Genomic DNA, 12,371 nt, shown 5'->3' with positions numbered 1-12,371 from the left:
TTCAGTCTTACTGGGAGTGGTCTTGTGGCCAGTGTGTAGCCGCTCCTCTTACCCTTCTAATGTGGTACTTCTTGGTCTCTGAGGTCCAGCGGGAGATGCTTCAGGCTTACCCACTTTCTTCATTCTGAGTTTTCACAGTGGTTCTTGTCTATGGATAGTTACTATCTGGCCTTCTAGTGAGGCCATCTGTTTGATGGCACAGTAAGTTCACAAGCAATGAATGAAGACCTTGTAAATGGAGAATTTACCATAGGGAATCAAGACTGATCCTGACAAATAGGAGTATCATCTACAGCACTGGAATCCATTTCATAGTACAAGATGGTTGGCTGTTCTTTAGTATATTCCACCCATATCTCAGAAAAGTTCTGGAGGCCAAAAAAGCCAAGATTAAGGTGCCAGCAGGGTTGGATTCCTCTGAGGCTGCTCTTTTTGGCTTCCAGATGGCTGTCTTCTTGCCACCTCTTCATATGGTTGTTCCTCTATGCAGGTACCTAATGATTTTATTATGTACCAAGAGCTTTTACAACTAAAAAGTCAATACCTCCAATAGGACAATGGGCAAAGTACATGAATAGGCAACTCACAAATGACTGTCTGAACCACCAAGGAAGTCCTATTAAAATGGCCAATGAACATTTTAAAATGTGCAGTATCACTACTAATATAAAGAAATGAAATATTTTCACCTCTCAGGCTGGTTAAGACTCAAAAGAATGATGCTATTCAACACTGTCCAGGCTGAAAGTACAAGGACACACTCATATGTAATCTCTATGTAGGACATTTGGCAATTTGGATCAAAATCCTTAATACACATTCTTCTTAATTTGGGGCTTATTAAGCCCCAAATTAGACTTCTCAAAGTTTAATAGAAAACAATAATCAATTATAGGGAAAGATATTCTTTACAGTGTTATCTATAATAGTAAAATACTAGAATAAACCTATTTAAGTAATAGGTCACCTAAAGCAAATCATCTTGGGCTTCCCAGGTGGCGTTAGTGGTAAAGAATTGGCCTGCCAATGCAGGAGACATAAAACGTGTAGGTTTGATCCCTGGGTTGGGAAGATCCCCTGGAGGAGGGCATGGCAACCTACTCTAGTATTCTTGCCTGGAGAATTCTTACGGACAGAGGGGCGAGGCTACAGTCCATAGGGTCACAAAGAGTTGGACATGACTGAAATGATTTAGCACACACTTATGAAGCAAATCATTGCTACATAATTAAATACTTGGAAAGCCAGTAGAAATTCATTTGCAAGTTTCTGTTGATTTGGAAAAAAAGAAATTAAAAAGTATGATGAAAAAAGTATGACATAAAAAGTATGTATAAGTACTATAATTTGTTTTCATAAAATAACCACATATAAGTACACCAAAACCAAAATTAAAACCAGTGATTATCCTTGGGTGGTGGGATTAAAGACAATGTTTGTATATTAAAAAATGTATTGTGATCTTCTATGTTTTCCAAATTGTAGTAGGAACTCCTACAGTGCAATGGTAAAAATACAAATAATTCAATTAAAAATTGGCAAAGCACCTGAATAGACATTTTCCCAAAGAACAGATACAAATGGCCAGCAGATATAGGAAAAGATGTTCAACATCACTAATCATCAGGGATATACAAATCAAAATCACAATGACATACTACCAGATACCTGTTAGGATGGTTATTATCAAAAACAAACAAAGAAGAAATCCTAAAAACCAGGAAATAATATTGGCAGGATGTAGAGAGAAAAGTGAAACTTTGTACACTGTTGGTGGGAAAGTACAGTACGGCATTCCTCAAAAGACTACAAACAGAAACACCATATGATCTACCAATTCCACTTCTGGGTATATATCTGAAGGAAATTAATCACTGTCTTAAAGAGATACTTGCACTCTCATGTTCACTGCAGCATTATCCAGAGTAGCTAAGTGTCCATCAACAGATGAATGGATAAAGATATGTGGTAAAGTGGCATACAGGGCTTTCCAGGTGGCTCGGTGGGCTTCCCTGGTAGCTCAGCTGGTAAAGAATGTGCCTGCAATGCAGGAATATACCCTGGGGGCTACCCACTCCAGTATTCATGGGCCTCCCTGTTGGCTTAGATGATAAAGAATCTGCCTGCCACATGGGAGACCTGGGTTCGATCCCTAGGTTGGAAAGATCCCCTGGAGGAGGGCATGGCAACCCACTGCAGTATTCTTGCCTGGAGAATCTGTATGGACAAAGGAGCCTGGCGGGCTAGAGTCCATGAAGTCGCAAACAGTTGGACACAACTGAGCGACTAAGTACACACACACAGATGGCTCAGTGGCAAGGAATCCGCCTACCAATACAGGAGATGCAAGAGACATTGGTTTGATCCCTGGGTGAGGAAGATCCCCTGGAGGAGGAAATGGCAACCCATTCCAGTAATTTTGCCTGGAAAATTCCATAGAGTTGGACACAACTGAGCACACCTGCAAAGTGGTGTGTGTTTGTGTGTATGTATACAAAATAAAGCCATAAAAAATAAGGAAATCCTGCAATTTATAACAATATGGGTTGCCTTTGAAGGCATTATGCTAAGTGAAATAAGTCATATAGTTAAAGGGCAAATACTGTGTAGAACCTGAAAGAGCTGAACTCTCAGAAACAGTGGAATGGTTGCTGCCCAATGCCAGGGGTGGGTAGGGGAAATGGGGAGATGTTGGTTAAAGGGTACAAACTCACATTTATAAGATGAGTAAGTTCTAGGAATGCAACATGCAGCATGGTGACTAAAAGCTACATAACTGTACTACATACTTGAAAGTTGCTAAACAGTAGCGCTTAAATGTTTCAATATACACACATACACACAAAAGGTAATTATGTAAGGTGATGGAGGTGTTAACTAACAGTTACTGTGGTAATCATTTTGCCCTATATATATGTGTAACAAATCATCATGTTGTACATCTTAAACTTACACAATGCTATATATGTCCACCCATATCTCAATAGAGCCAGGAAAAAACTGAATTACAGAGCTTCAGGACTGACGCAGTTCCTGGGCAAATTTCAAACCAGTGTTTTCTCACATTGCAATCTGCTTCTATCCTATACACAATACTGCTTTCCTAGAACCATACTAAACACTTGAAACTGCCAATATTTGCATCTTACAAAAAAATTCCAATGTTTTATAGCCAAAAGATATTATTTGGATATTTTGTTAAAGGTTTTTTTAAAATTTGTTTTTGTATCCCAGGACCTTGTAAAGCGTCTGGCATAAAGTGAGTACAAGTGGCCATATTTTGAGGTGATAGATATTTCTCAGGATCCCTTAGGGCTAGAAACTTGACTGAACCATCTAAAATAAGGAGAATAAATACTGTTATTACCTCATCTCAGTTAGACACCCCCTTGCCTCTTCCATGCCAGAAAAGGAGAGAAAAGGGACATACGTCAGAGTGATGTACCCTGTTCCAGCTCTACCTTAGTGGTACAGGCAAGGGAGCAGTGCTAAAAACTGTGTTGGAACTCTTCCCTCACAACTTTACAATGCTATAGATTTATAAACTGACAAAAAAGGTCCAGGTTGTAGCAGAGAGTGGAGTGAGATTTCTTGTCAGTTCATATTTGAGAAGGTCAGAAAGCATGAAACTATTTACACATGTTCTGTTTGCTTCACTAGGAAGATCTGAGATAAAGTTTGTGGCCCTACACACAGGGATCATCAAGCCAGCTAACAATGCATTATCTACAAGAAAATAATATTTACCAAAAATGGTTCAAGCCAGATAAAGAGTGGCATCATTTTGCTCTGAAGCACTGTAATTGCCTATCATCCTTTCTAAGTTACATGAATTACTTGGTTTGGCAGATCATCACTGTTATTTTTCTCCTCCATTAACCTTTTTTTTTTTTTTAATGAAGGAGCTGGTAACTGTAACAATAAGCGTAAAAATGTAGGTCCTTTCTCCTGGAAGGCCCACTGGAATTGCACTGAAGCATTTGGCTGGGCCTTCTGCTTCATTGTAGCTGAGGCATGTAGCTGAGTTGTCTGGATGATAAGAATGCAGGGCTGCTGCATCACACAGTAGCCCAAGGGAGGATGCTGGGACTGAACGGCATTTATCAGCAGGGAGGGCCAGGTTCTACAGAGCAAAAGGACATGGGGAAATTGAATGAGATCAAGCAACAGAGAGAAAGGCCAGGGAGGGTCAAAGTCAAGTGCTGCATGATAAATGGTTTGTGGACCCAAAGGGCCTGCCTAGTACTCCTGAGCAATAAATATGCTTGGGGAGAGGGGGCAGGCAGCTGCAAGGGACAAGTTAACAAAGTAATCAAGGGTAAGAAAGATCCTGAATGAAACAACTGTTTCCAAGAAAGCACTACAAGAGATCAGAGGAAATTTATGAACTGAGAAAGAAGCGAATGCAGAAGAGGGCATTCTCTTTCTCCTATTAACCTACTATAAGCTTCAAAGAGTAACAAATTGTATGGGTTTTGGGAGTCAGAGATCAGTGCAGATCACAGAGGAGTTTCTGCTAGGTGGGACAGGTAATTGATCAACACCAGATGGAATCCTGCTGGGAAATTAAATGTCCTATCTGATTCCAGATTCACCAGGGAAAAAGAATTTGAATGTCAGAGGAGGAATAAATTTCCTTGGAGAAAAGGTGACTGTGGAAGGAAGCAGGGTTGACCTTGAACAGGTGTTAGAAATTGCCACATTTGTGTAGTGGAAAATAAATGCTATTGAAAGTCCAGATAGACCTGAGTTCCAGTTTCAATTCTCCTATTTAAATTTTAAACTTATTCATTATACAACCTTGGGCAAAGCACTTAACCCCGCTGAGCAATTTCCTTACCTACAAAGTCTGAACAACAGACTGGTTCCAAATAGGGAAAGGAGTACATCAAGGCTGTATATTGTCATCCTGCTTATTTAACTTATATGCAGAGTGTATCATGAGAAATGCTGGGCTGGATGAAGCGCAAGCTGGAGTCAAGATTGCTGGGAGAAATATCAATAACCTCAGATATGCAGATGATACCACACTTATGGCAGAAAGCGAAGAGGAACTAAAGAGCCTCTTGATGAAAGTGAAAGAGGAGAGTGAAAAAGTTGGCTTAAAGCTCAACATTCAGAAAACTAAGATCATGGCATCTGGTCCCATCACTTCATGGCAAACAAATGGGGAAACAGTGGAAACAGTGACAGACTTTATTTTTGGGGGGCTCCAAAATCACTGCAGATGGTGACTGCAGCCATGAAATTAAAAGACACTTGCTCCTTGGAAGAAAAGTTATGACCAACCTAGACAGCATATTAAAAAGTGCAGACATTACTTTGTCAACAAAAGTCCATCTAGTCAAGGCTATGGTTTTTCCAGTAGTCATTTATGGATGTGAGAGTTGGACTATAAAGAAAGCTGAGCGCCAGAGAATTGATGCTTTTGAACTGTGGTGTTGAAGAAGACTCTTGAGAGTCCCTTGGACTGCAAGGAGATCCAACCAGTCCATCCTAAAGGAAATCAGTCCTGAATATTCATTGGAAGGACTGATGCTGAAGTTGAAACTCCAATACTTTGGCCACCTGATGTGAAGAGCTGACTCACTGGAAAAGACCCTGATGCTGGGAAAGATTGAAGGCGGGAGGAGAATGGGATGGCAGAGGATGAGATGGCTGGATGGCATCACTGACTCAATGGACATGATTTTGAGGAAACGCCGGGAGTTGGTGATGGACAGAGAGGCCTGGCATGCTGCAGTCCATGGGGTCACAGAGTCGGACACAACTGAGCGACTGAAATGAACCGAACTGAATAAAGTCTCAATTAGAAATCCTACATTTACAGGGCTGCAAAGCCTCTACTACAATAACTTACTCCCCTTCATGGATCACAGCCTCGCGTAACTCAACAAAGCTATAAGCCATGCCTTGCAGGGGCACCAAAGACGGACAGGTCATAGTGGAGTGTGTGCAAGCTAAGTCACTTCAGTCGTGTCCGATTCTTTGTGATCCTATGGACAGTAGCCCGCCAGGCTCCTCTGTCCATGGGATTCTCCAGGCAAGAATACTGGAGTGTGCTGCCAGGACCTTCTCCAGGGGCTCTTCCCAACCCAGGGATGAAACCCACATCTCATTATGTCTCCTGCATTGCAGGTGGGTTCTTTACTACTAGTGTCACCTGGGGCAAAACTACAGAGGATCCAGAGGATATCATTGTTCTCTAGAGTTTCTACACTTTCTGCATGAGTGCTAAGTTGCTTCAGTCATGTCAGACTTTTTATGACCCTATGGACTGTAGCCTGCCAGGCTCCTTTGTCCGTGGGATTCTCCAGGCAAGAATACTGGAGTTGGTTGCCATGCCTCCTCCAGGAAATCTTCCCAACCCAGGGATTGAACCCTTGTCTCTGGCATCTACAGCACTGGCAGACTGGTTCTTTAATACTAGTGCCACCTGGGAAGCCCCTAAAAGAGTCTTCCTTTCCACACCAGGAGTCAAGAGTTCTTTGTCATAGCGGAGAGTTCTGACAAAACGAGGTTACCAACTCAATGCACATGAGTTTGAGCAAACTCTGGGATATAGTGAAGGACAAGGAAGCCTGCCATACTGCAGTCCATGGGGTTGTAAAGGGTCAGACACAACTTAGCAACTAAACAACAACACAATACATTACTAATAATGGGTGCTACAATTAATGATAGCTATTATGAGTACTTAAAATCTGAACCAAATTTATAAGCAGAGCTGACCTGAGAGAGGGGAATTCTTAAAATTCTTTGAGTTGGAAAGAGTTGACAGCAAAAACAGTTACAAAAAGCTTGGAAACTACCTATTCTAATATTGAATATTAAATATCAAGAATGACAGATGAGCTTTAACTATACTGCTTTTCATTAATAGGATTTTCTTTCTCTCTACAAAATGTGGTATATTTTCTATCAGGAATTTGTGGATGGTATGAGAACAATTGCCATCACATGGGCCCTGAGACTTAAACTTATTTTAAAATAATTTTTTTAAACAAGTTTTAAGAAATCTAGAAATTTACCTGATGAGGTCCTGAACTCGACTGTTAAAAGCATCACCTTGTGAGGGTTTGTTTTTCATTTCCTGTGTTGATATTTTTGGTGTAGTTGGCTGGCTATTTCCGTCTGGTCGACTGGCAATCAGGCAGCCAAAAACCGCAGCACTGACTTTGAGAAGTCCAGTTGTCAAGCCTTCGAAAACTTGCTTATTTGTATTTCTTCCCAAAATAGCATTATTTTCATCTGGAACATAAACCTAGATGGAAAAAATACAGTATTGTATTTCAATAAAACCACCAAAAATGAACAGAGATGATACAGAAAATTTCTGGAATCATAAATAATTTTGAAATTCTAGAAGTACTATTTGAATGTTTGAGTACTGGTTCTAAAGTCAGACTGTCAGTTCAAATCTCAATTTTGCCCCTAGTAGCTAGGTGTCCTTGAGCAGGTTGCTACTTCCAATTTTCAATTTTCTCATAAAACAGGGATAATGACATTACCGATAACAGAGGGTTCTTGTGAGGACTAAATGAGCTAATAACATAAAATGCTTAGCTCATCCTAAGCATATAATAAGCACTCAATAAATACTACTTATTCAACTGAATAAAGTATTAAAAAGTTGTATAAACTCAGAAAACAAACCAACTGGTTAATTGATAGCACTGTTACAGGAAGCACAATGACTGAAACCACCCATCCTGGTCAGGCACCAAAGTAACCATATGTGTGAATTATTTTACAACAGGAGGTCCTGGTAAGGAGCATGGAATTAATAAGCCAGCACTAACCAGAACAGTTCAGGAAAGGTCAAAAAGAGACACTACGTGTCCAACCACCTCCCAGAACCCTTCTTGCTGGGATCCATCTTGGCTGAACAATGCATGTGTCACCAGGAAGGACTCTGAGTCAGGCCAAAGACAACCTAGAGACTAATCCCATCACCATAAAACCCGAGACTGCGAGCCACATGGCAGAGTAGTCTTCCTGGGCTCCCTTACCCTACTGCTCTCCACCTGGGTGTCCCTTCCCAATAAAGTCTCTTGTTTTGTCAGCACGTGTCTCCTTGGACAGTTCATTTCTGAGTGTTAGACAAGAGCCCACTCTTGGGCCCTGGAAGGGGTCCCCCTTCCCAAAACAGCACTGTTTCTTGTCAAAGTAGATTTTTAAAACATCTATCTAAATTCCTCTATGAGGAAAAATTTTGCATTTCTTATTACAAAATGGTAAAATATAATAGTTTTTCTCCTAATACACAAGGTCATATTGAGCTGTTTACTTATAGTTTACAGGAAGTAATATGGATATTAAAAGTTGGACAAGGAGTCAGAACTTGGGCTTGGGTTCCAGCCCCAGCTATATGATCTTAGACATGTTCGTTAACCTTTCTGTCTCAGTTTCCTCAACTGTTAAATGAAGATGATCACAGTATCCAACGAATCAACACATGTAAAGCCTTAGCATGATGTCTGGCTCATAGGTAAGTCCCACAGAAGTGCCATCTGCTACATCCAAAAAGAAGTAGCAACTGCTACTCTTACTATGATTCCTACTATTACCAGGAGTAAATACAACTGGGTATGAACAGCAGCTCTCACAGAGAAGGATGACTGGAAGCACAGTGGCTAGATATGTAATCATCAGGTTGGGAACTCTGCCTTGGCGTGTGATATTGGCTACTTAAGGGTTCACTCTTCCAAGGAGCAGAGGCCCCTGAAGACCTTGCTACCAAGAAAGGGGCAGAGACAACAGGCCAGAGATGGGGAGCAAGAAAGTTTAAACGTGGAATCAGATAGCTTTGTGTTCAAGTTCCAGTTCCTCCTCTAGCATGTCACATGACTTTAGGTAAATACTTCACATTTACAACTCAGCAAATTACCATAAAGGCACAACTTTCCTTTTCTTTTACAAACCACAGAAAGAATACGAGAAACACATTTCTGGGTAATGTCAGGGTTCTTCATATATCACAAATTTTCATATTGCTTTCATTTCAAAAAATTTGTACTGATACTAAATATTTCAAATAAAACATTATACACGTGCTCTTAGCAATCTTTCCCTTTTCTAGAAGCATTTTTACCCAGTAATCAGATCTTTTAAAAATATAGTTGAGAATCATGAAGATATTAAAGAATTCTGAGATACCAAAATTAATGTCATTTATTTAATCACCTGCTCATCTAACATTTGAATATCCATATATCCACGGTCAAAGAAACAGAGATTGTCTGCTTACTGTAAGGTCATTTAGATCCTGTAGACTCTGATTTTATAAATAAGTGTAGCAAGCTGTGGTTTACTGGTTTATAGTAGAACAGAAAGAACAATATGAAAGAGAAAAGAAAAAAAAAAGAAGAAAAAGAAAAAAAAAAGAAAAAAAAAGAAAAAAAGGAAAAAAAAGGAGAAAAAAAAGAAAAAAAAAAAAGAAAGAGAAGTGGTGGCCATTTTAGAGGTAGCAAAGTGAAAGTGAAAGCCACTCAGTCGTGTCTGACTCTGCAACTCCGTGGACTATACAGTCCATGCAATTCTCCATGCCAAAATACTGGAGTGGGTAGCCTTTCCCTTCTCCATGGGATCTTCCCAACCCAGGGATAGAACCCAGCTCTCCTGCATTGCAGGCGGATTCTTCACCAGCTGAGCCATAAGGGAAGCCCAAGAATACTGGATATGGGTAGCCTATCCCTTCTCCAATGGATCTTCCTGACCCAGGAATTGAACCGGGGTCTCCTGCATTGCAGGCAGATTCTTTACCAACTGAGCTATCAGGGAAGCAAAACATGACACTAATTCTTGAAGCACAAGATAAAAAACAGACATAAGAACACTAAAGGCTCTGCAATCTGAGACTCATTGCTTTTATTGGACTCATTTTTTTGCACTGAAATTATTATTTACTATAAAACAGTATAACTGTTTATGCTCAAAATGACAACCTTAAGGTATTCAAAAAAAGGCTAAATTATGAGTCACAACTTATTTGGGGGGGGAGGTGCAGAGAAAAAATGATGAAAACTAACATTTTTTAGGGTTTTCTTCTATGCCAAGTACTTAAGCATTTTCCTTATACCATCACATTTAATTTTTGCAGATTAACATCTCAAAGGTCAGAGACAGCAGTCAACACATGCAAGTTTCACAGCTATAGTTAGAGAGCTGGGATTGGAACCTGAGTTTGTTAGACTCTAAAGCCACGTCCTTTCTCTCACCCCACACCAACTTCCCACTGGCCATCTCTTTTTCCGAGAATTCTGCAGAAACTGTCTTTAGTGGAAGGAGGTAAAAACTGATCATGGGTCAAACACTGCCTTTCTGATGTCTTTTCCATTAAAAGTTCTTAATTAATAAGAACTTTACTCATGACCAAAGAGCATGAAAATATTTTATTTAAAGATTGTTGGAATAATTATGAATGAAATATACTAGGCCTCTTATTCAGAAACCATAAATGTAGTGCAGGGACCAAATGTCACTTCTTCATCAGTCCCCTAAAATAAGCTCAACCAAGGTCAAGTAAATCAGATATATGTTTACACTATTTTTATATTCTTTGTCCACAGCTGACAACTTTTGATTTTTCTATTCCATTGGGGATTTCTGCTTAATTTTAGAAACACATTTTACCAGTTTCTTATAAAGTAAACAGAAATGGAAAAACCTCTCTAACAATCTGCCAATTATATGAAGAATCCTTGTGGCCTGCAGGAGCCAAGGAGCTCTCCTCCTTGTTAGGAGCCAAGTCTCCCTTGTTAGGCTCATCATGGTGAACCCTGGGGACCAGGGATCTGAGTCCAAAGGCCCTTATTGTACTGAACAGTGTTCTATTTTTCTCACCCTGATTTCTTATTTTCCAACAGTCTAAGCCCCTCACCTCATCAGATTTCCCCCCCAAATCTGTTTTTCTCTCTAATTTCCTCATTTAACATTGATCCTTTCACTGTTGAGAATAGTTTTCTTTTGCTTGTAACCTTTGGTGAAGACTTTGTCTCATCAGGACATCATTTTACTCAAATGGTCACAGAAGCTTTCCCCATCCTTCTATATAGATTTTTCTTCTGCTGGTTTAAAATCATTTTACTGCAATGTTTTAACAGGAAACTGATGTTTCATCTAAGAAAGAATTTCAAAACTGCCCTAATTAAGGTATGAAAGGGCTTATCTTCAGTTAGACAAAAGGTTCTTTCTAGTCTTCAAGAATGAGACTTGATAAAGAGAAACTTTAAGGAGAAGGTATCTGCACTGTAAAGGAGATTCTATTCAGAGCAGTACTCTGTACTGCTGTCTTTTGTCTCGCTGGGTATCACCGTTACTTGCCAGAGGTAAAGTAACTCATTAGCGGCCTGCTCTTCTGGGACACTTAGTAGATGAAATGCATATCTAGAGTTCTGATATATGCTTACACATTAACACTTGAGTTTGAACTTCCTTCTAACACTCTGCTGGGCCAAGACCACACTGCAAGTTCAGGGGCCTGTCCTTTAGGAACGGTGTTCTAGCAACATCCTCCCCTCCCCCTGCCCACTATTTATTGCACACCTGGTTTACCTGAGTCTGGAACACATTCCATCCTGGGGTGGGTGGTCTGTGGAGGGCAGGGGAAGGTTACCTTCCCAGCATGCAGCCCTGCATGTGACTTTACCACCTGCCAGTATGTGCCAGGCTTGGCCTGGGAAAAATCAGAGCTATGTAGCTCTTGGCTCCTCTCAATCTGTCACTTCTGAGGTACAAATCTGAAAGCCACAGTTTCTCTTCAATGGATGCAAGGTATTTCCTTTAGTATATTTCTTTAGGATACACTGGTGTGGTCATTACCTTACTCGCACAGTAGCAGCAAACTGTAAGTTGATTTCATGTACATACGCTTATTAAATTTCTCCTTCCTCTCAAAAAATATTTGGCCCTCTCAAAATCTGCAGATACTCCATATAGTTTTAGATTTAGAAAGAAACTTAGAATCAGGTTTTTTCATTTTATATTTAAGGAAATCATGGTCCAGGGGAGAATGAGACTTTCCTGAAAAGAAAGAAATCATCAGGGCTGGAATAAGTACTGTCCTCAAAACCTGCTCCAAGGAGAAACCCAATATCTATAGGGCCAAGCCCTGAAGCAAAGTGGTTTAGAAAAATTAAATTAAAAGTCACTATCACTTTTAAAAGACGAGCTCATGTTCTTTTTTTCCCCCAATACCTCCTACCACATTTCAAAAACTTCCTACATTCTTTTTTGCAACCCAGAAAGATGCTTTTATTAGTAGTATAAATCTATCCTGTAATTTGATTCCATGAGAGACAAAATTAACTTGGTAATCAATGGTAAAACTATCCAACTAATTTTCAGTATTGTGAAGTTGGGTTTAAGTA

At 40.0% G+C, this 12,371-nt stretch overlaps 1 protein-coding gene across 30 annotated transcripts in view; it reads right to left on the bottom strand.

Annotated features, from left to right (window-relative positions):
* The window catches only part of SCAPER (S-phase cyclin A associated protein in the ER), a 407,833-nt gene that overhangs the window by 70,897 nt on the left and 324,565 nt on the right, over nt 1-12,371 (bottom strand). For all 30 annotated transcript variants that reach the window (XM_081549564.1, XM_081549573.1, XM_081549582.1 and 27 more), the window contains one exon: nt 7,032-7,264. In XM_081549564.1, the coding sequence (XP_081405690.1) occupies nt 7,032-7,264 (233 nt within the window). The remainder of the gene's footprint in view (nt 1-7,031; nt 7,265-12,371) is intronic.

The sequence above is a fragment of the Giraffa tippelskirchi genome, chromosome 12, assembly GCF_054371585.1.
Source record: "Giraffa tippelskirchi isolate mGirTip1 chromosome 12, T2T-mGirTip1v1.2.pri, whole genome shotgun sequence".
NCBI classification, from domain to species: Eukaryota; Metazoa; Chordata; class Mammalia; order Artiodactyla; family Giraffidae; genus Giraffa; species Giraffa tippelskirchi.
This window is presented reverse-complemented; position numbering and strand designations above follow the sequence as displayed.